The sequence below is a fragment of the Schistocerca americana genome, chromosome 7, assembly GCF_021461395.2.
Source record: "Schistocerca americana isolate TAMUIC-IGC-003095 chromosome 7, iqSchAmer2.1, whole genome shotgun sequence".
NCBI classification, from domain to species: domain Eukaryota; kingdom Metazoa; phylum Arthropoda; class Insecta; order Orthoptera; family Acrididae; genus Schistocerca; species Schistocerca americana.
In genome coordinates, this window is record NC_060125.1 from 442943689 (window position 1) to 442968935 (window position 25247).

A 25247-nucleotide genomic window follows, 5' to 3' on the forward strand; every position below is an offset into this window, starting at 1 on the left:
AAGGGTACCTTTTGTTTGACACATCATATTATTGCTTTTCATAGTTTTTACTGTATTGAGTTTATGTATGGTTTATTTTATTTGTTTTGAGGATATGTTTAGTGTATGTAGATTTTCAATGGTCATTGCAGAATGATTTTAGATTTTTCCATTTACATGTTATCGATGGAAAGGACTGCTGACCACATGGATGTTCCATTGCCTTTAGAAAACCAGTGCTAGTATGTAATTGACTACCTCCTTAGGCAATGCACCTGGTTCACTCCCAACTCATTTCTTACCTGAGGTTAACCCCCTGCCCCCTCTCCCTCCTCCTTTCAGTTTCTGTGCTAAACGACAACTACTCTTACCCACACTGTTAACTGTCTGTGTCTGGTGAATAGTATTTGCCTACCTGAAAATGCTGTCACCTAAAGGAAGCTTCCAGGTGAAAATCAGCAGGGTGATATGGATAGTGTGCAGCTGACTGGCTACATTTAAGGCTGGTAACGCACGAGGCAGCCAGGCTGTGGCAGCCGATAAAACAATGACAGTTGATTGCAGGCCGCACACTAGGCAGCCAGGATTTTGTGGCCGCGGCAGCCGACAGAACATGGGCGACTGCACAGCAGCCAGGCAGCTGTGCACAGCCAGTGGTGGGCTGTGGGGCCCACAAAGAGCGTGTGTGGCTGCCTCAGTCTCCGTGCACTTGTCCGAGCAGCCACACCTTTTCTGCACCTCGAGCCAAAAGTTGCAATGGCTTTCGACACCAAGAAAATTATTCAAGAAATTGAAAGACAAAGAGCAATCTGGGACTTATCTTGTGAGGAGTACAATGACCGTGACGTGAAGAGGAGGAGATGGGAGGAAATCACAAATATAATGTTTGAGGAGAATATGACGAAAAATGAAAAGCATGAATTCGGTAAGTCATTTATTATTTGTTACATAATAAAAATGGTTATACATACAGTAATCAAGAAGAGGCTATCATTGTCCACTTAACAATAACTCACGTGAAAGCACTAATAGTCACGTCCACAATTCAACTAACAGATATAATTATTACCCCAATGCAATTCTGTTTTGCCATTCCAGCAGATTTCCATCTGTAAAATAATCCACAAATAAATCTCTGTATGCTGATGCTGATGAACGGCACCCTGCTTTTGTAGGACCTGGGGAAATTTCCAGTTCTGGAGGGATGTACAGTGTGTCTTCAAATTTGTAGCCATCTCTTTCTCACACATAATTATGTAAAACACAGCATGCTTTTATTATGGCAATTGAAAATTCTTCCTGAACATCAATAGGGTGATGAAAAATTCTCCATTTATTTGCCAGAATGCCAAACGTGCAGGGTATCATTGTAAACTTAACAATAATTCACGTGAAAGCAGTAATAGTCATGTCCATAATTCAGTTAACACATATAATTATTACCCCAATGCAATTCTGTTTTGCCATTCCAGCAGATTTCCATGTGTAAAATAATCCACAAATAAATCTCTGTATGCTGATGCTGATGCTGATGAACGGCATCCTGCTTTAGTTGGACCTGGGGAAATTTCCAGTTCTAGAGGGATGTACAGTGTGTCTTCAAATTTGTAGCCATCTCTTTCTCACACAATTATGTAAAACACAGCATGCTTTTATTATGGCAATTGCAAATTCTTCCCGAACATCCATAGGGTGATGAAAAATGTCTCCATTTATTTGCCAGAATGCCAAACGTGCATTCTATAAATCGCCTAGCCCGAGACAGTCGGTAGTTAAAGATACTTTTTTTGTCTGTTAAACTCCTTTCTCCATAAGGACGCATTAAATTTTCAGACATACCAAACGCCTCATCTCCGACAATGACATATGGCATCGGTATTCCATTGTTTAATATTGAGCTTTTCTCTGGTATTTGTAAATTTTTATGTAGGAGTTTTTCATACAGAACTGATTTCTTAATAATAGACGAGTCTCTACATTTTCCATATTCTCAAACATAAATGTAAGTGAATTTCTAATCTGCAGCACATAAAGCAAGTAAAACGATCAAAAAATAATTTTTGTAATTATAGTAAAGTGAACCTGAATGACAGGGTTTCATTACTCTGATATGTTGCACGTCGATGGCACCGATGCAATTGGGAAAGTTTGCATATCTATTAAATCCATTTGCTATTTCAATCCATCTTGCCTCATTTAAGTCTGGAAACACAGTCTGTCTCATTTTGTCCCAAATCGCCAAGCAAGTTTCATATATGACTTCTCGGACAGTAGTACGTCCGACCCAAAAATTGTGACTCAGTGCTGCTGTAGCCAGATATCTGAAATGAAATATATGTTCATATGAAAAAATGAAACCCACGTACTTCTGTCCGGAATACTATTAAATTATTATAATAGATTAGTCATATTAACATCCGTAATTTCATCCCATCGGCGCCACTAACAGAGACTTTTTTTGCAGGCAAACCTCTACAGCAGAAGTGGAAGACTATTAGGACAAGTTTCAGCAGGGAATTGAAACGCAGAGCAGGTGCCGAAAGTGGATCAGCAGCTTTGCATAAAAGCCCTAATGTGTATTTCGGGCAATTACAGTTTCTTAAGGAAACTGTTGTAGACAATATAACTCAAGGTAGCCTGGATGAAACTGACGTTGCTGAAAATAACTATGGGAGCTGTGGCATACAAAGTCCTTCACTTCTTCCCAGAAAGAAGCAGAAAAGTAATGACGTCAGATTGATTGATGTACTACAACAGAGTATCGCACTGGAGGAGGAGTGTGAAAGGCATCAAGAATATGATTCAGATAGACTATTTCTGTTTTCATTACCAGAAGACATGAAAAAGATTCTGGTACATTGCAAGCTTACTACCAAAATGGAGATTATTGACGTCATAAAAAGAGTACAAATGCTTCCACTGCGGACTTATCACCCAAGGCTATTCTGATCATGCGTCAGAAACAACAGTGGCTGGAGCATATAGCCGTAGGTATGAACCAGAAGCCTCGAGAAGACAGCCGTTTCAGCATGGATGCATACTACAGCCAAATGATGGTCGAGCAGACTTCAGCAGAGATCAGAAGGAAAGTCGCCGTGATTATTCTACGCCTATTACATACAGACAGGACACTGCCGCCAAATACAATGAGCTGTCATCGCCCACTAACTCAACTGTGTCAACCCAGAATTCTGAAATACTTGATCTATTCCAGTCATCAGTACAACTACTACTATAATATTAATATTCTTTCCAAATGTTGTTATAATTTAGCATATAAAATTAAAATAATAATGTCAAATCATCATACATGTTGTATTATTTATTATTTTCAAACTATCACTTCTGTTTTCTGATTTCGTCCGTTTTCATTTAATCCATTTTCAGTTCCTTCAAATTCGTAACTTTAGAATCGAAGGGCCAGGGGAGAAACCGATGATAATTCAATAATTTTTCACCCAAATTTGGCGTTTTACTGCTTTGAAGTTTTTTAATTGTACATTTTCTAATACGAGCGACCACTGTTAGTCAGCAACATAAATCTTTGGTGTTGATGGTTGCTGCAGAATTTGGAAAGGGTAATTTTTTTCCTCTCTAAAAAGAAATAAATAAATTGTGACTTATCATTTTAACTGCTGGCCAATTATTTTCAAATATTATTAAAATGAACTATCATATTTGTTTTTGAACTCACCTCAAAGTAATCAACAATTTTTCTTCCGAAGTTACACAAGCTCACATAGGAGTATCAGTACCCATTATGGAATTTCTTATATTTTCCACAAGGTTATCAAAAGATTCCACTGATATTCTTGCATAGCTAAAAAAACGATATGGGTAGTTTCGAAGATCCTTGAAGTAATTTTTAAATAAACCCTTTGTGTGTCGCTCCAACAGTAGAGGATGAATCCAGTATCTCTGTTTGGTTCTGCGTTTCTTCTGAGACAAAAGGTGGACAATTATCGTGTCTTCCACGTTCATCTCGCTCAGCCCATTCGTCACGACTAGCCGTCGGCTGGCTGCTCAAAATTGCGGCTGCCGCAGCTTGGCTGCTTAGTGCGTTACCGGCCTAACACCGTGACCTGACCGGTGCTAACATGATCAGCTACATTACTAGTGTGATTCACCAAGTCATTGAAACAGTCAACCCTAAAGTTGTCTAGTCAGCTTAGAAGACAGACAGACACTGTGGAGTGAGGAATGTGACTCTGCAGCTTTGGATAGGCAGGCAACTCTGTAAAGATTTGGACACCATGATGGCAGGCTTTAATGGATTCAGTCAATTGTACATCTTCAACAATCATAATATGGTTATCAGTCAACAGTAGGTCTAGTAAAGATTGATCATTGCTACTTCGTGATACACTGAAAGAGGAGAATACTTTAATTTCTTCAAATGAAGCGACCAAGGAATGGTAGGCTGTTTTTCCCCACATAGCATCTAGTGATGCATAGGACCACACTTCCTGGAGTGAGAATTTGTTACAGGGAGCAGTCTGACTTCAATTCCGCAAACTTTAACTTAATCAAAGGAGACAGTCATGACCACTACAGTTGAACATAAAAAGAAATAGTTGTCAGTTATGTAGGGAATCGCAATTGTCAGACATGGAAGACTCGGTAGGTATGAAAAAGTTTCAAGTATTAACTGCATAGCAAAATAATCAGCCTTTAGTGTATTATCATTTGCCAAACAACTTATTTTGATGTTTGAAACTGATTAGAAAATATTTAGGATGTTGTGACTTCTATGACTTATAATGTAGATAAATATGCCACTTGAATTGTAATTGACTCTTAATCAGAGTGCAGAATGAAAGCAATTATTACTGCAAAGTAAACTTACATCTCTTGGTTGATCAGCCAACTGATAGCCAGAGTGACTTGATGGACCATATACAACAGAGAAATACTGAACACACAGATGGATTCAGAGATTTGTACAAGGGTTTCAAACATGATGCAACACTATTTTGCTACTATATTAAAAATATTTTCAACATGTGTGTGAGATGTTTCTGTTTTTGCAGCTCTGTGCACAAGCTGCGATGTGTGTTTATGATGTGAAAGATTCAAATTTTTGACTGAATTGTTTGACTTGTTTGAAAAAGACTATGTAGTGAAAAAATGTGACTAAAAATACTATTTTCTATAGAAAGAAAAATTTGTAGCAACAAAGACTTAAATTGGAAGTGGGTGTAGTTTTGCTTCATTTACTTTAAAATTTATCTGTAGGGGCAAAAGAGGGCACTCAGATTCCATTAGTATTTTGCTTTTTGTCCTCCAACCAAGCAGCTTTCTGAGTTTTGTAAGATGCTGCATGGACAAGTGAAATGAGCATATGGCATATGAGAAAGAATTATGCTTCGGTGATGTTTGTAAACCACCACACATTTCACAGAAACATCAAAATGACAAAGTTACTTTAATCTAAATACAAGGTGGGCGGAATGGACTCCCTAGTTTCAATCAATCACTGAAGAGCATGCAGGTGCGGTAGCGGAGTGAAAGTAGCGGTGCTAGGTGGAGGAAATGGTGCCATTTTCAATAGTCGCCTTGCTGTGGTTAGTGAGCATCGGGGCTTTGTTGTAGAAACATTTGTTAAAAACAATGGCAGCGCAGAGGGCTCTTCACAGTTGGTTTGGTTTGAATTGTCATGACAGGGTTTCTGATGCTAAAACCGTTAGGAAATGGATTACTAGTGTTGAGGTGACAGGATGTGCACTTCCTAGAAAACCAGTGAGGACACCTGAAAACACGGCAGTTGGAGTGTCCATTGATTAGCCTGCATCACGCTCTATGTGGAGACATGCTGCTGCTCTTGGAAGGCAAATTTTACACTCTGACCTTCACTCACATCACTACAAGTTGATGGTTGTTCAAGTTCTTAGTCCAGAAGACTAGGTGAAACATGCAGATGCTTGCAGTGCAATCTTAGCGTCTGTGGAACTCTACACTATTCTGTGGTCTAGCGATGAAGCACATTTTCACCTTTCCAGATCAGTAAAAAAAAATTCGTCACTGGCCAACTGAAACCCATGTGAACTTCACCAAAGACCTCTACACAGTCTCAAAATGATAGGTTGGTGCACTGTATCCTCCATAGGCATTATTGGACCTTACTTTTTTGAATCTCGAGGTGCAACTGTTACTGTGAAATCTGGGCACTATTATAAGATGCTGGAGAAATTTTTACTCCCCAAAATGGAAGAGTATGGTGAGGAATATGACATAGAAACCTTTTGGTTTCAACATGATGGTGCCACAGCTCATACTGCCAATCGTTCATGCCAAATTTTGCAAGAACAGTTTCCAGGCAGCCTGATCTCCTTATGATGGGAGGGGGGGGGGGGGGGATACCTCAAAGCAGAGGTTTACAAAGTTCAACCAAGGATCTTGGAAGCTCTTAAGTGGGCAATTACAGATGTCATCACTGGAACAACAGAAGATATGCTGAGAAGAGTTTTCAGAAACTTTTTTGAGTGGCTCAATATGTGTGTCGTTCACTAAGGTCGTCACCTGGCTGGTATAAGTTTCGAAACCTAATGAAAATAAAATGGCATTGAATGTAGTTTTCAAAAATAAAAACCTTTTTTAATTATCTTTGTTGGGTTTTTTACAGTTGATCTGTCAAATCAGGAAGTCCATTCTACCTCACCTTGTATAACGATTAATTCCTAAGGCTGTAAATGCCCAGTTGCCTTGAAATGTTTCCACTCCTTGTGTGGGTTAATTTGTGAATAACTTACCAGTCACCATTGTAATTAATAGTTTTGAACCTGCTGTACTTCCAATGCAGATCCAAAATAACCATGTAACTCAGCATAGATAGGAATTTCTTTCCATCTGCACAGTCTTCTGTGCGGTAAACTGTAAATTCAAATAGTGTTGCAACTTTCTACAGAGTGATGTAAAATACATCTTCGGTAATCAGAGTATACTGAACTTCGCTTGTGACACAGTGGAAACACTTCACACAAAGATGAACTGAAACATTGTATTTGCTCAATACATAAAGCTTAAACAGTTTGTGACAGATGATGTATGTCAAAATGACCAAAAGTTGGAGAATGACGCCCAAGACTCTACAGATATTGATGACATCATTATGATTGTCACCTATGTCCTTCTTCTATGAAGCGCACCTTATCTCCAAGGCAGAACCTGACGACAAAGAATGAACCACTGACCAGCAGGTGCCCCAAAACTTTTCAGTACAACTCTTGTTGTTTCCGCTTGCAGATACGTGCATCTCTTCCACAGCAGATCACATATACAAACAGGAAAAAAAAAAAACACACACACAGCATACCCTTCTAAATTCATCTCAAAAATAAAATTTTCCAAATGATATGCTATACTACATATCCCTCTCCTTAGACGAATGAGGCTGTCACTATTACAAAATTCAAATAAACAATGGACATTTGAAGTTTAGAACCAACATCTACATTTTTAAAGTAGTTTATTGACAACTTGTGGATTTTGTTCTCCCTTTTTAGGCTTCATGACAAAAACTATTTCATTTCAGTGCCATCTGGGTCCTTCCTGACAACACCAGCCTTTCTAAACTGCGAAGGTGGGAACTCACCCATCAATATATCCTACATTCATGTAACCCTCGTGGCCTCAACCTTCATTAGTCACTGTCCTTCACCCACCTATCCCTATCCTTATTCCACCAATGCGCCTGTAGTCTTTTTACTTCTCTTCTCCCCCCCCCCCCCCCCCCCCTCTCCACTCTCTGTCTAACCTCCGGCCTGCACCTAGCTTCCCTACCTTCTCTCCACCTCATCCTCTGTATGCTCCCAAAAGCAGCACTATACCACCTCCCACTCATACCCTGCTATCCCTCCCATTCCCCACCCCAGCCTTCTCCGTACCCCACCACCCAGATTGCTTCTCCTGTGCTGTTGCTTGAAGTCTGGCCACAGCAGCCAGGGAAAGTGGTCATGTGAATGTGTGTTGCATTTGTGTGAATGCGTGCGTGCATGTTGTGTAATTCAGAAGAAAGCCTTTTGACCAATAGCTTACATGTTTAACAGTCTCTTTTGTTGGGCCTGTCTGTGACTGAACTTCGCTATATGGTGAGTAGCAATCCATCCTTTTCATAATATTCATCATTCCATTCTGGATTTTCCATTGTTTGATTTTAAAACTATTGACGTATGTCCTTCGCCGAAGTGCTATGTTGCGCAACAGTGTCAGAGATTTTAGTGTCTACACCACATAGTACTGTAATATTTGAGTATTTGAGCAGTTATGGAAATCGTGATAGGTATCAGTGTACATTCAAGATTTTTTTTAACCAATAAATTCTTTTTTCAATAAATGTGTTTCTGAGATTGTTTTACATCTACACCTGTGCGCTGCAAACCACTTTGTGGTGGAGGGTAGTTTAGCGTACTATGGTTTCCTCCCCCCTTTCTCCTGTTCTGTTTGTGAATGGTGCATGGGAAGACCTGTTGGCAAGCTTCTGTGCTTCTGTATGAGCTATAATTTTCTAATTACAGTAATTTTGTGAGACATATGTGGGAAGAATGTATCATCAAATGATTTTAGCAGTAAGTCTGTCTGATATTCAATGCTTCTTGTTGCATCTACCATGGGTGTAGAATGAGCATTCCTATGATTGTATGACACTTATTAAATGAACCTCTGATGAAACACATTGCTCTTTTTTGTTTTTTGACCTTTCCTTGGGCTCAGGCTGATAAGCAGTACTCAAGAATCAATTGAATGAATATTTTACAAACTTTATTGTGCATGTTTTGCATCTTCTCTGGATGCTACCAGTGAATCTCAACCTGCATCTCCTCTTGGTAGTCCAGTGTTAGTTTTATGTGGTTGTTCCACTTTGTTCTCTGGATGGATACTCTTAGGTATTGCATAACTGTTACTGTTACTAGTGATTTATGGCCAATAATGTAAACAAAGAATAATAGACCTTTCTACCTAATTGCATGCAGTATGTTCCATGTATTTATGTTGAGGGTCAAGTGCCAGTTCCTAAGTGTTGATTTTCTGGAGGTCTTCCTGCAGTTTATGATAATTTTTTGCCATTGAAACCCTCCTATATAAAACCACCTCAAAGAACATCTTACATTATCCACGTATCTTTTATGTATGTCCTGAACAATAGTGGCACTTTCAACTCTTTCATGTGATACACCAGAAGTTACTTTTAGAGCTTACAATTTTGCCTTGCCAAGGATGACATCTTCAGTTCCATCTGTTAGGAAATCTCAAATTCCATTACAAAACCAGCTTAACATTCCATGAGCAGCTATTTATTCTTTCTCTGGGGACACTGAAGATTTATCTGATCTCTCCAGAAGTTAGTGAACATGGCATTAACCTGGGAGCCATTATCACCTGCCTTCTGAATCTCATGGAGAGGCAGAGCAAACTGAGCTTCTCAAGACTGCCATTTATGGGAGCCATATTGATTGTTACAAAGGAGATATCCATTCTCATAAGTCATGTTTCTGAATGACTTCAAACACTATTCGATGACCTATGATGATGGTCTGCTAGAAGGGGTGCAATGTGTTTTACGGATTCATACTTCACCAGTTTTATGTTGGAATGATTTTCTGTTCATAAATCAGAGATTTCTCAGTATGTCATTTCAGTGTTTGTGTGGCAAGAGTTGTTTTCTACACGGTACCATGAGGTAGGCAGTTGACAGCCACATAAGTATTCTCCCCCTTGAATATCATTCTTAATTATGCAACAGTTTGTGTACTGAACTGCTTTAAACTTAGCTATTTGTTAATATCACTTCAAGGAAAGTAGGTATGATTCTGTAGTATTTTGGTTGCTTCCTTCTTTGTTCATGTAAGCCTTGAAGTGCCTGTGACTTTTAATTATGAGCTCACTTCATTTTGTTTTCTGTAAATATTTATCTGTAACTAGGTTCTATTTAGTAGGTTTCTTAGCTCCAGGAATTGAAGATATCATGACTGCTGTTCATTTTGTGCTCCAGCAAATTAAATATCTTTTGTTTGAAGATCTTTTGTTTACTTGAACTATTGTCATGTCAACTAGTTGAAATTAGAACTTTGATGTGTGTGATTCAAGTATTTAGGATAAGGTGCTCTGAAACTGATGTAGCCAAAATTTTCCAAAAAATGATGTACCCAGTGTATTTATAAGAAAACCATGGATGTTACAACTATTCCTACCGTTATTTATGCTGCCATTGTTTAGGAACAGTTAAGTTATAATTTGTTTTTCCATTACAAATTTCATTTTTAAATAAGTAAACCATTTTGACAAACAACGTTTTTGGATTGAACATAAATGTGTACATAGTTCTAGAATTGTTGCCATATTCTTGAAATTAATGACTTTGTTTCTACCAAATATCCGAATGCAGAAAATGGTGCCCTGTCTGCTGAGTTATTCATTATCATCATATTTATTATATGGAGATAATTATCAAGCAGTCAATATAATCCTTAAATACCTTTCACTCTGTCCCAAAATGTGAAACAGATGGTTTCCAAAAGTGATGGCCAAAAGTTTTTTTATCGTGTGGTCCTATACACTGAAATATGTATTTCTTGCTGCTTTTGGCAATAATGCACCAGGTAGTATAGACTGTGCTCTATGCCTTGTTGCTGTTGGCATTAATGTGCCAGAAAAAATAGACTGCTAGGTTTCAAAGCTTCAGCTACATAGCACATTTTATTCCAATGCAGTTTACAGTGCCATGACGTTGTCCATCTTTTCAATCTACTTTAGTCATTCCTGTGATACTGTAGAAGTATGACTTTACCTTTATCACTGTATGGTTGCCTTACTTATTTCGATCCCAAATTCACTGAAAAAATAAGGAATGGGAAAGTTACAATTGCAAAACTGCCACTACTCGCAGCTAACCAGCTGCAATTTTTATTTAAGTGTTGCTGCAAGCCATTCAAGGTCACTTGGAATACTGTGTTGATCCAGTGGCAAAGGAGCAATCATAGAACACCATCTAAATCAGAGTTTGATGATATGGTCTGCAGAGCACAACTACATGCTTTGAAGTCTAAAAAACATAATTTCATAATTAAAGAAAACAATAATCTGACCCTTTTATAGGTCACAGAATCATCCTATTCTACTGGATAACAATCTGTCCGTACAACGGATCATAGTAGCCTCTTCTACTGGATCCTGAAAAAGTTCAGAGATAAATTATGTAAGACGAAACAGAATGAACTCATAAACGTCACTTGTGGTAGAAATGAGTCATTTCACAACATTTCTGAAGATGCCTTGTTGTGATGGAGATAAAGTTGAAACTAATGATTTTGAAAGAAAAACGTAACCTCTGTTTGCAGCAGTGAAATTTCAGCAAGTTTTGAGAATTTACTCCTTGAGGGGAGGGGGAGGACTGATAAACATGTGACCAAATATAGGATATATCCTTTGTCATAGATCAGATAAGAACAGAAGAATACGGCAAACTCCTTGCTGAAAAAGAAAAGCCTCCAAACAAGAGAAGGGGTGGGGGGGGGGGGGGGGGGGGGGGGGCAGAAGTAGCAGAGCCTGTGCCTGTGACCAAAGCTGTGGCAAGATAAGGGAAACTGAGGAGTCCGATTCCAGTGTTTCGCTGAAGAGTGATAGCAGAATGTATGGTGTCAATCCCTTTGAAGAATTCACACCAGGTTCTATTTCAATGACTGATCCAGCAGCTGTAGGTGGAGGAGCTTATATCTTGGCTAAATTTCAAAGGGGAAAAGAGGAATTCATACAGCCACAGATGTCTGCACCATGCAAAAAGTACTTTGTCAGTCTGTCTTTGTCTAGAGTCTGCAGGCAAGGACAAAATATATTTTGGATCTGCTATATCATATTTAAAATTTTCAGTCCAAAAATTTTTCCTAGTCTGCATTTGTAACTTTAAAGACATAGATGCAGTGTCATTTTAGAGGATCTATACTCCCTTACATACCCAATTTTATCTCAAAAAGTACTCTTTTTCTTTAAAAAACTTCAAACAATTTGGTGACTTTTTTTTTAATCGTATTTAATTCTCCTCACCCTATTTTTAATTATAGTATCATTTTTAAAATTATTTTTAACAGTTTGTAAATAGGGACACTATGATTATGATCTGGCAAAATGAACTGGTTATCTGGCCATGGTGGCAGCACCATCATGTTTGCATCTGAGAAGTATGGAGGAGAGGTAGTAATAGCATATAGCTGTATGAAGACCTACCTGCAAACCTTTATTCTGCCCTCAGCCTCTCATCGAAGAACGTTCGTAGTGTAGCTGTGAAATTAGTGATATGAAAAGTATTCCAATAATGTGTCCCACACATCTTTTAGTGTGACTTATCCACCATTTATTGCCACTATAAGCATACATGACCAAACTTTGTGGCAGATTAAAACTGTGTGGCAGACCAATACTCGAACTTGTGACCATTGCTTTTCACAGGCAAGTGCTCTACCAACTGAGTTGCCATGTATGACTCACGACTCTTCCTCACAGCTTTACTTCCCCCGTACTTTATATCCTATTCCGGACTTCACAAAAAATTGTGGGGCTAGCACTCCTGGAAGAAAGGATATTGCAGAGACATGGACTAGCCATAACTTGGGGATGTTTCCAGAGTATCCTTTCTTCCAAAAATCCTAGTCCCACAAGTTTCAGGTGAGAACTTCTGTGAAGTTTGGAAGGTAGGAAATGAGCTACTGGTGGAAGCAAAGCTGTGGGGATGGGCTGGGAGTCATGCTAGTGTAGCACAGTTGTAGAGCACTTGTCTGCGAAAGGCAGAGGTCCCAAGTTTGAGTCTTGGTCTAGCATACAGTTTGAATCCGCCAGGAAGTTTTATATCAGCGCACACTCCACTGCAGAGTGAAAATTTCATTCTAGTACAATGACCTGTTCTAGTTTTCACGTGAAAAGGTTGTTTACAGGCAGACATTTTCACATAGGAAACAGTTTGACAATGGCAAATACAGTGCACTTTCATGCTTGAAGTCTGAAACATGGACATTCTGAAGTTGGTATCAGAATAAACAGTTGTGGGCATTAAGTTTGATGATGGCTGGTAATAATGTACAGAAATGGATATTGTTGAAACTGAGATGTTAGTTGTGTGATTACCATGATTACCAGCTGCAAACTTTAACATAACATTGACTAACTGTAGTTTTCAAACTTCTGCATAGATGTTGTCTCTAAGATTTACAACACACTACTTTATAAAGACTGGTAAATGAACATATTCTGATTTCAGAAACTGAGAGGGTCATTTCAAAAGTCCTGCATACTGCACATGCGCAACTGTTTTGGCGATGTGATCAAGTTGAAATTCATGTCAGTTGTGAACGAGACTTGAGGTGTGACAGTCGTATATATGTTTGCTGGTTTGCGTGTCTATCATGAGTAATTCAGTGTAAAATGGAAGCTGAAACAGTCAGGTTGGATTACATGTAGCGAGCAGCAGTCCTACATCAAAATCTAATCCATACAAGAACGCAACAGAAATCCACAATGCTTTGGGAGAGGTATGTGGGAATAATGTACTGGATCATAGCACAGTATCACAGTGGTCTGCTCATTTCTGTGAAGGTCAGATAAGCACTGAGGACAGTCCAAGAAGTGGAAAGCCATTAACTGCAACAGACTACATCTCTCAGGTTATTGTTAATGACATTTTGAGAGAGGATCAGTGAAAAATGTGGGGAAATTGCATATGAGGCCAGAATGTCTTGTCACTTTAGTTTACAGAATCATAAATTAAAAAGTTGAAAGATGAAAAAATTTGCTGCCAGATTAATTCCTCGTGATCTGAGTGAAGAGCAGAAGGCAGGTCGCAGAATAGTCGCAGGAGTATTGCCTCATCATTATCAAACAGAACAGTTTCTGAAAAGGATTATTGCATTTGATGAAGTCTGCATATGAGATCTTGAGCCAGAACTGAAGTCTGTTCTCACAGTGGAGAAATTCAGGTTCGCAGTGCCTGAAAAAATTTTGCTCCCAAAAATCAAAGGTGAAACTACTGATGATCTTTGCGTGTGACATGAATGTAGTTGTAGCTTCAAGTATTGCCCCAGGGGACATCTGTAACAGGCACGTACTACAAGCTGTTCTGCAAAATGTTTTACTGCCGATAATTTGTGAAAGAAGCCCTGACATGCTTACAACTGGTGTCCTCATTTTGCACAACAATCCAAGACCTTGTAGGCCCTACCAATGAGAGAAAAGCTCAACAAATATGGATGCCAAATACTTCCCCACCCACTGAATGGTCGTAATATGAGCCCAGCAGACTTCGATCTTTCTCTCCATGGAAAATGTTTTGATACAATTGATGAAGCTTTCAGGGAGGTAAACAGAGTAATCAGACAGCTCAACAATGAAGGTGCCCTATAAGGAATATGGAAGATGCCAGAATGTTGGGAAGGTGTCATAAGCAAGAATGGACATTATACTGAAGGCTTGTAAAGGTATTTTGTAAAATAAATTATTTTCTTCAGTTTTGTCTTACAGTGTGTAGGACTTTGAAATGATCCTCGTACATAGAAGTTTGAAAAATGGCTAGGTTAGATTTTAATTTGTATGAGTTATGTGTTATAGCAGTAACTTGGTTTACGAAACATGTAGTCATTTAGGAAAACACAAAAGATCATGTAACCATTTGATACATTTGCATTGCGAATGACATGTTTTCGAGTGTAGGAACCACTTTAGATGTGTTATCATTGATGCAAATTTATAAGAAACCTTACTCACTGCCTACTTAATTTGTGAAAAGTGTTACTACCTTAATAAAAAGTGGAGCAACGAAAGTATAGCGATAAAGTCTGAAATCTAACAAATACAATGACTAAACCTGAGCTGAAAAATATAGGTACTTCCCCCACTTTAACATTAATTACAGTATCTGATAAGTTAATTAGTTTCAGGATAATCAAACTATTAGGTTGGCGCATAAGTTCATAGCATTTCTCTATTAGCTTAAAAAAACAACAGAGGCACATAAAAGAGACTTCAGTCATCAAAAATATATTCCCCTTCACTATTTACCACAGTCTGCCTACGCTGGTGCAACTGTTCGATTCCACAACTTTAAAAACCATGGTTTTGAAGTGAAGAATGCAACAAGCCTTGTTTGGAGCATATTTTCATCAGGAAAGGAAGTTTCTTGACGGTTGTGTAATAGAGCGTAGAGAAGGTGAAAATCTGAGTGTGCAATATCAGCTGAGTAAGTTGGGTGCAGAATGACTTTCCAACCTGACTTCTGAATATTGTTTCTTGTTAGTGTAGCAGAACGCGGATGGGCATTATCATGGAGTAGCACAACTTCACACAGTCTTCCTGGTGGTGGATGGTGTCTGCAAGATGTCTCAGTTTTTGACAGTTAATGTCAGCTGTGATGGTTACACCTGAGGGAAGCACTTCAATATGCACCACCCTGTTGGTGTCCCATCAGGCGCAAACAGTTATATATTATGGATGTGTGCAGATCTTTGTATGGCGAGTTGCTGCTTTCTTTTCCATATTTTAGAATAACACCACCATTTCTCGTCACCAATAATGATACAGAATACGGATGGTCGGTTTTGTTTATGAGCCAATTGTTGATCAGCAAGCAGAGATGCACATATAGCCACTCACAGATTTTTGTGAGTTTGGCTTAGTGCACGAAGTACCTATATACCTGATTTTTGAACCTTCCCCATTGCATGCAAGATACTCCTTAAAACAAGAAAACTATTTGCTGCCATTCTCTACTCAGTGGCATTATTCTCATACATGACACAATTTTTCTAGCTGCCGTTGCTGCTGTCACACCTCTGAACTCAAGCAGAAGAATATGTCAAAAATGTTCAGATTTCTCAACTTTGGTTTCCATTTTTTAGTGTCTACAGCTCCGCTGTCTCCAAATGACAGTACATAAACAAATAGCAACAGTGAACTACGAATAAAAAATATCAGTCGATAAATAAACCCATGGCTGCCAGAATACCAATATGCGAAACAAAATGCTATGAGCTTATCACTAACCTAATACAATACTATAACATCTGGATGCCACTCTTTCTAGTGAATGACGTCAGTTTCCACCTTGTATTATTGTGAAATTTTCCGTTGTTAATCATTTTTAATTAATGTGGTTTCCAGCAAAACTAATTACACTAATGGAATCAGCACATTGAAAAGGAAAGCCCGATAATAAATCTAAATGAGGTACAAACTGATCAAAGTTTGGATAGATCCAGGCGTATGTTACACATGCACTTAGGACATACGTAAGTGAAAAGATCAGATGGAAGACCCAGCTTGCTCTGTATACACTCTGGTACATTCACAAGTGGAGTGATGTCATAAGTGCCACTGAATGAAGTGCCCATTGAAAACCAGAACAGAAAGAGGAGATGCACATTTTGGCTGCTTACGATCCTTTGTTGGCCATAGGAGCTTATCTATGAAATTTTTTTCGCTGGTGATGTTGCTCTTTCCCACAGGTGTGCCTATTGATTTGTCATCTTCCATCCGTTATGGACGAATCTAAATTGAGCAAACTTATCACATTTTCAGTTCCATTGTCTCTTCCAGTAATCGTGTACTTCTTTGGCATGATACACAGCACTTCTAGTATCACAGCATAAAAATTAAACTGACAATGTAATCTAGTGGTTAGTGTTACTACCCAGTAATGATGGGGGTCCAGGTTTAAACTCCTGATGACTACCTTAAATTTTTTCTCTTGTGGAAAGATCTGTCTGCAGTGACGTTCACTCAGCCCTGTGAGGCCAACTGAAAAGTTGCTTGGGGAGGGGGGGGGGGGGGGGGGGGGGGGGGAAAGCAAAATTACTCGCAAATCACTGAAGTAGCATTATGTCAAAAAGGCTTGCACCATGCTAGGCATCTCACAGAGGTTATTTACTATCAATAAAAGCATTCACTATTATTTTTTCTGTTTAGAGAATGTGATGATTGATTTGTCATGATTATGGATGATGTTATTTGTGAGACTCTCAATCAGTTCTATAAGTTGAAGGACTAGATGGCATGGATACAGTAGAAAAGTAAACATTTTCTTCAAAAATGTTGTGGATAGATTAAAGAGGAGAAGGTTGGCAGTCCTTAATTAATGCCAAATTGTGGCTTGCCTTGTCTCTACAAATTTTTAACTTTATTCTGTCCATTTCTACATGATTCTCTGAAGTTTTCCTATTATAGAGGAGAAGTGAACATGAAAGAGAACTTTGCATTTACAACAATGAAAAATTGCCTGGCATTGTTCTTTTTTTTTGCATTAAAAACCCAATGTAGATGCTCTTTTCTCAATGATGTCCTCTTGTCCACACGTAACTCATTTCATTTTGGCACTTTTAAAATCAAATACTGTAGGTGGAGCAGAATTTCTCAAAGTTTCTTTGCTAGCATGGAAATCTACTCCTTTGTGATGAGAACTGTGAAGTTTATGCAAATATGATATTTCCTTGTAATGTTCATAATGTTGCATAAATGTTGTCTAATAACACATTTATCTAAATTGTCAGTTAAATATTTGTTGTGTGTATTTTACTCTTTTGCTTCGAGGCAAATAATTCAATTCTATTCTACACTGATGTACTTAACCATTGCTTGTTTACGTTTTTTTGCACCTACTGTCACCTTTTCTGTTGGCTCTGTCACACCATTCTCTTCCTCATTGTCAGTAAAATTAGTGACTTAATGGAAAGTTGTTGTTGCTTTCTGTGAAGATATTTTCCATAGTTACTTTTGTGATCACTTTTTGCACTCACACTGTGAGGTAACAATACTCTCTACTTTGAATTGGAAAGCTACTTTTTCTAGTCATGTAACCAAGGTAGTGACTATTATGGCTGAGTAACCAATTTGCCGTGCTAAGTAATGCGTCTTTCTGAATTAACAATAGTATATTGCTAACTGAGATTGTAGAGAATGCAGATATATTCTACGGTCTCTAAATATTGCCTAAATTATCTCTTTATCTTTTAGTTTTTATTTATTAGTCAGAAATATTTGTGGAGAGTTTCAAAGCAAACTGTTAAATCTGAGAATGTTACTTTTTTTTTTTTAACAGAAACAATAGATCGACACGAGAGGAGTGAACGCAGCAGGAATAACAGCGGTTGGGAAAGCTGGCAGTCTCATCAAGTTCGACCATCATCCCCTTGTTCTCCCACCAGAGGCACTTCACCTGTCAGTGATTTTTCACAGCCACCTCCACCACCAGTTCAACAGGCACAGCCTCTGCAGCAAATGCAGATTCCAACACTTCCTCTAACAATGGCTCACTGCCTGACTGCTGTGGAACACCCTCCTCAATTAGTACAAACTCCAGCACCACCTCTGGTTTCACCTGAAGCCGCTCCAGCATTGGTGCTGGCTCCACAGTCACATTCAGTAACCTCAGTGGCCGCCCCAGTCAGTGGAGCCCCTAATATTGCTCCTCTAGGCATCACACCTTCTGTTCCTCCTCCGACTGTGGTTCTGTCACATCCTCCTCCAATGGCACCACAGTACATGCAGTACCCTCCACCACCGCCAGCACCGGTCCAACTCCAGACACTGCCACCGACAGTACAGACTCCGGCAGCTGCGTCCTTGCCAGTGCAGGGCCCTCCCCCTCCTCAGACTTTGCTTGTACCACCACCTCAGCTGGTCTCCCTCCAGCAGCAGCCTCCGCCGACCTCAGCCCCGATGCCGCATCTCGTGGCCGCCGCTCAGCCGCCCCCGACTGGAGGTAACTACTCCACACAGCTGCAGTTGCTACTGCTACAGGTGTAATCAAAACACGGTGCTCATAAGAGTTTCCTAGTCTCCTCAGCTGCAGAGCCCCATGTACCGTCGACAGAAGAGTCTATGAGGGAAGTAGCACGGATGGTGGCGCAGTGTGGGGATGATATTGAAGAAATCATAAAGATACGAAATCCTGATGACCAGTCTGTATGGTAAGTTTCTGTTGAGATGTCGTCAATTTGATTTAGGTAATAATGCATGAGAGTAGCTAGTATGTTTGACATTCAGTTGTAAAACTGCCAAACAGATATGTTAGCATATACGTGTTACTTTTGGAATGTTGGCTAGCTGTTGCTTTATTGATTTACTAAACAAATCAGGGTAAGCAGAATGCAAATCACAAGTCCAGAGGAGCTGGAAAAGGTGACTTTTTGTTTTGTTTTGACTTGATCAATATTTTGGAGAACATAACTTTAAAGGACTCATTTAAATAGCATAGCAGTCAAAGTATGCAAAATTGTTGCTATGCCTGTATGCAGCTGTTCTGATAGTGTAGAACACAGGGCATCTGGACAGTTGAAATTTCATGTTGCATTAATTGAACTATAGTGGTGTATCTACAGTGGACTGAAACTGAATTTATCATCTTGTGAGATCATGTACTGGATTTGTATGAATTCTTCATTTATGGTGCAGGTGTGCAGGAATCCATTGAGATCTTTCTCAGTTAGCAGAATTTGTTTACTTTTGTCTTGATATCTTTGAGACCGTGGCAGTTTCTCACACTTTCTTTACATTTTAATGGAGAAAGCAATCCTTACACCATAGCTGCTACAGTTATATTATTGAAATCAGAAAATCACAGTTATTGGAATTTGGTTATATTTTTCATACTACCAGAGTAACTCGTGGCACTTTATTGTACTCAGTGAGCTGTAAGCTGTATTTGAAACTTATGAAAACTTCAATTATATGAGGTCTTTTGACAGCTCAGATTTTTAAAGCTGGTCTCTCTCTCTCTCTCTCTCTCTCTCTCTCTCTCTCTCTCTCTCTCTCTCTCTCTGTGTGTGTGTGTGTGTGTGTGTGTGTGTGTGTGTGTGTAAGTAATATTCTTTGCATAAAGATTTTTGTGTTATCCTGCCCATTTGACCTAAGGCTGTAGAAAATTTTATATTGTTGAATTGTTGAGGATTAACAATTTGCTTTGATGCCAATCTCAGTTTTATGTAATACTTTTTCCCCTTCGCTTTTTGGTGAAACTTAATGCCATGGAATGACTTCTTGTTTTTATTATTGCAAATGGGATAGTAACAAGTAGCAGTGTATCAGACATATTGTTATATCACCCCTTATTAACTAAATATCCATATGCAATTTACGTTGGGAAACATACAACATAGTGTGGTAAACACATAACATAGTGTGATACAATAATACAGTTGAAAAATTGGTGAACTGGGAACCTGACTGACAAGCAGGTTTGAAGTATAGTGATTGGTGCAGACATAACATCAGGAATGAAAATTTGATTCGCAGGACAGGAATCAACTCATAGCAAACAGGCTGATTTAGGAAGAAGCCTACATGCAGTTTGTTCAGAAAATACAAGGGGTGATAACTTACTGGATGTTTTTCTGATAAAACCTGATGACATATGGTAGAAAATACATGTCATTACTGAGTAAATGGCCACAAGGCAGTAGTGTTGAAGTACACTTAGAGAGTAAAAAGCAGACAAAAACAGTAGTTGCTGAATATCACATAATTAATGTGGGTGCAAATAGAAAAGTATCTGGCTGAAACATTCAGTCAGTGGTTGACTACAGTAGATGATGCTAACAATATGTTATCAGACTAGCAGATTATATCAGAGTAGGAAGCAAAACATATTCCACTAAAAGTAATAAAGCACATCACCAGATCTGTTTTATTACTATAGAGCAGTGATGACAGAAAAAAGGATTATGCTTCCTGAAACAGCCAACATTACCAAGAGAAAAGGAGAAACGTGTATGGGTATATAAGAAGTCATACAAGAGCATTAAGGATTATTCCAATGTTCAAGCAGGTAACAAAATAATACCAAGAGATCCAGAAAAAGCAAGCTACTTAATTAGAAATACAGCAGCGTAGTGGATACAGCTGAGAAGTGTGTTGGGGAGAAGTCGAGGGATAAGAGGGATGTAGTCAACAGATTCACATATAACAACAGGGAAATATATCCTACCATAAAGGGGATAGGTGAAAAGAATTGTTGTGATGTTTGTTGCTACCTCCGGTGCATGATAATTTGTCATGCAGCTATGAATTTATCATTCACACAAAAGCAAAAGTGCTGTTTTCACTTTCATAAAAAATGTAAACATAGATCTATATTTGAATGTGCAGGTTTTATGTGTTAGCAATGAATATTCATGCTTCAGTTCTTTATTCATCATGTCCAGTGGGAAGTAATATTTTCCCAACTAACTCACAGTGTCAAGTTTCCTCAGTAACTGCGAAAAGTGGCAGGTTTGAAACAACATGCTGTTGCAATCAAACTTTCAATATCACAGCCCATTAGCAATGTTTCAAAGTGTATTCATTCCTTGTTTACTTGAAGTTATCACAGAATCACATGCCATGGCATGGCACGGCACAAAATGGTGGTGATGGACAACAGTAAAGAATGAATTTCCAGGTGTGGCCAACTTATAAAACACGGAATTGTTGACAAAACTGTAAGTCCTAGCCAAATTTGGGATAAGTGTAGTGGCCACCAAAAAAAAAGTGGCCATAAAAATTGCTAAAATAGTACCTGCTCTTACATAAAAACAAAGAAAATCTTTTGATGATAGAAAGTCACCAAAGTGTATAGGGTATTGGCTTGTCCTGATGAGGTATATAAGGCAAGAAATGACAATCAACACCAAATAAGTGTGAAATCATGGAACAGTGAAGTTGAATATTCTTGTTTTGGTAGAGGGCTAAAAGGGTGGAACAGTTAACAAAATATCTTCACTCAGTTTCCAGAAAGTATCACTAAATTTAAATATCTGGTACAATAGTGGCAAAACACACAAGATTATGGAAAATAGGATAAGTGTAAATTAAGTATCATCTATTGCATGGTATATTATTGTTTAATAACGTTAGGGATTTAATGTAATTGTGTGATGTAAAATGTGAAGTTCACCACCTTGATTACATTAAGTTACTAGCTGTTCAAGAAACGAGAAAATTTTAATTGTGGATATTTATTGAGTACTGAAGGGAGAACGTACCATCAAAGTAAACAAGTCAGGGAATATGCACCAGCCTTCTGTGTCTGAATAAACTCTTCTAGGTGTACAAGTTGTTGCATAATTTCAAATAAAACACTGGAGCTTTTGACAGCTGTCACTGCCATCGTCGTCAGGAGCAAAAAACCACTGACTGCCAGTGCTAGCACGGTATTCCACTTACAAGAGGACGATTACAAAATCTGGGAGGTGATGTGTGTGTGGACGGCAAGTTGTGAATTCGCAGCCACTTGATCTATGACAGAACCAATTATGTAAGGTGCCCCAAGGTACCAGTGCCACATTTGAAACTGCCACTCCCATCTTTCTTAAAGTGTTGAGCATCAGTTCAGTTACAGAATCTATAGTAGATTTCAGATCTCCATCTCTGACTCTTTGTACTGACCCTAAAATATAGAAGCAAAAGGGTACATAATTTTCAGTTCCCATGTCTCAGTTAATGAGAACAATAGAAAGAATTTAGAGGGAATACACAATTTCGATTGTAACATGTAGAATTGTTCAGGACTCTTGCTAAGTATGTAAGACTTCTAAGAAGAGATTTCAGAGATCAGTTTTGAAATGAAAAGAAGTTAAGGAAAGTGATATGAAACTTTTCAGCTCACAAAATACAGAAATGATGATAGATTTGCAGATGTCCAATTTGTAAATTATGTCCACACAGTACAAGATGACCTAAAGTATATGAAGATATGACGGTTGCCAAACTCTGTGTTAGGTATGTTTCATGTTAATTATTTAGCAACCATCAGCCCAAGAGACATAATGTATGTCTGAAGGGTATCCAACTTAACTCGGAGCATCATCCAACAAGAATTGAAATGAAATCAGACTCGTATCAAATCTTTTCTGTTAAAACTTTGAGGCTATCCGCCGATGAACATCTCTTATGAAATTGGTTGTGGTAAATTACTTTTGAACAACAAACAGAAATGTAACTATATGGCAAAATGTTTTAAATATTTCATCAGCTGTGAGACCGCACAGAATTGTGACATTTTAAGATCTGCTGATTAAACATCGTGACTTGACCCTGCCAGATAAAAAGGAAAGAAAAAGGATCATAAAAACATCAACATTAACAAAACATCAGCCAAAGAATGTATCCAGTAAAAAGAAAGGTCTTTGGGAAAAGACACTATTTGTCAGGCATGTTCACATGATTCACAGCTGTGTTTAAAGTGATGCGATATAGTGTCTAGCTTACTATACACTGTGTTTTGTATCATACTTTACAGAGAGTGAACAGTGCTCACTGTATTTGAATTTTTAATCAGCTTTGTCAGTTTGAATTGCACAATCATCTGATACGGTCTTACAGAACTTCACACCTTATTCTATACAGAGCAACACATTAGTTCTCATCCAAATGCTACCTTTAAGTGGAAAGTACATTTCACATTTGAAGATACAAAAGTGAAGAACAGTCCACAGATCTATGTAAGATGAAAATCACTATGGTTGGACTGCAGTAAAATCTGGCAGTGTTTTACGTTATTGCTTTAAATTGGAAGTGAAAAGCTGCTGATGCAAGATATACAATTAAGTTTATAGTTGTTTCTACATCTAAAGGACTAATAATTTGGTTGTTCCTTCTTTCAATTTTTGATTTCATACTTCTGGTAGAATGCACTACCACAAGATGAAAAAAGTTCGTGTTTTATGTCACCACCATCTCTAGCTCCACAGAATTGTGCATACCTATTAAGAATCAAATTTTTGTTAGTTGATTCATATATAGTGAAACCAGTAGCTGTGTTTTGAAGGATCTTTCCCTGGACCACTCGATCTCTCTCAGTCAAGCTTTTAAAGTTCTTCTATATAACAGTGTGTAATATTTCTACTTTCATTTTGCTATTTAAACTGAAAGAACACTAAAAGGATACAAGAAAATATGGATTTTTAGTTCCCTGTTACTACAGACCAACGAAAAGAGGTGGACTAAGGGAAAACACACTCACGAAAATGCAACTCACACACACGAGTTGTGTGTGCGTGCGTGCGCATGTGTGTGCGTGCGTGCGCGTGTGTGTGCGTGCGCGCGCGCGCTTATGTGTGTCTATTGTTGACAAAGGCCATTGGCCAAAAGCTTTAATTGTGAAGATCTTTATGTTGTGCCTATCTGCGACTCAGCATCTCTGCTGTATGGTGAGTAGCAACTTCCCTTCTGATAATACTGTTACATTCCATCCTGGATTTTCCATTGTTGGACTACGGGAATGTATTTATCTTGCATCAGTTTGCTTACCAATGGTGACGTTTTTCTTGATTTAAATACGTCATTAGTGAAAAATATGTGAAAGGGGTTCCTAAAACTAAGTAGTTTGTCTAGCTGAAAGGACGTGTATACAGTGTTCTAAAAATTCTCTTGGGATGCTCTAATAAAATCACAAACAATATTAATCTGTCATACTCCAAGCAGTTGCTGACGTCTACTATTAGTTCTCGGTGCTGGTTCCTGTGGCAAAAAACATGGTAGGGGTGTGTTCACACAACATACGTTGTATAGAAAACTGAAAAATACTGAATTTGCTACGAGCGCATACTATATTTCTAAGAATGCAAAATAATATGCCATATGTCACTTCGGGAGTTACTTACCTCCTTGTTATAGAACTTAATAGACAGCCTTCTGTTCAGAAAAGTTTGGACTGTGGGAAAAGTTAATACAGTTGTATGCCCTTGAGAAAAAGATTTGTTAAATAAACATTTGGGATAATGACAAATAAATGGAGACTATACTCCTCAGAGTGCCTCATTTCCTAATCTAATTCTCTCAGCATCACCTGATTTTATTCGACTACATTCCATTACCCTTATTTTACTTCTGTTGATATTCAACTTACAATCATTTTTAAAGACACTGTCCATCCCATTCGGTTGCTCTTCAATGGCCTGTGTCATCTCTGACTTAATTACAGTGTCATTGGCAAACCTCAAAAGTTCATATTTCTTGTTTTAGAACATTATTTCCTACACCAAATTTCTCCTTGCTGAGTGTAAAAAAACAAATAACATTGGGAGTAGGCTACAGTCCTTTCTCACTTTCTTCTCAACCACTGCTTTCCTTTCAGGCCTTTCAACTGTTAGAACTGCAGACTGGTTTCTGTACAAGTAATAAATAACCTTTTGCTCCTGTGTTTTATCCCTGTTACCTTCAAAATTTCAAAGACTGTGGTCCAGACAACATTGTCAAACCCGTTTCTCTAAATATACAAAAGCTATAAATATAGAGTGTAGTTTCAGCTCTCTGAGACTGCA

At 38.4% G+C, this 25247-nt stretch overlaps 2 protein-coding genes across 4 annotated transcripts in view; both read left to right on the top strand.

Annotated features, from left to right (window-relative positions):
• The window catches only part of LOC124621787 (SURP and G-patch domain-containing protein 1), a 173435-nt gene that overhangs the window by 29865 nt on the left and 118323 nt on the right, over positions 1 to 25247 (top strand). For all 3 annotated transcript variants that reach the window (XM_047147222.1, XM_047147221.1, XM_047147223.1), the window contains 2 exons: positions 18047 to 18709; positions 18785 to 18917. In XM_047147222.1, the coding sequence (XP_047003178.1) occupies positions 18047 to 18709; positions 18785 to 18917 (796 nt within the window). The remainder of the gene's footprint in view (positions 1 to 18046; positions 18710 to 18784; positions 18918 to 25247) is intronic.
• Positions 778 to 3286, top strand: LOC124621788. Its single transcript, XM_047147224.1, has 2 exons — positions 778 to 904; positions 2444 to 3286. Exons 1-2 carry the CDS (start codon positions 862 to 864, stop codon positions 2926 to 2928), a joined length of 528 nt encoding a protein of 175 aa, XP_047003180.1. The 5' UTR covers positions 778 to 861; the 3' UTR covers positions 2929 to 3286.

What these genes read in the sequence shown, in the direction of transcription:
- LOC124621788 (XM_047147224.1), top strand. Translation starts at nt 862, where the DNA reads ATGTTTGAGGAGAATATGACGAAAAATGAAAAGCATGAATTCG. An exon ending in AAATGAAAAGCATGAATTCG is followed by an intron (nt 905 to 2,443) that starts GTAAGTCATTTA and finishes CTTTTTTTGCAG; the next exon opens with GCAAACCTCTACAGCAGAAG.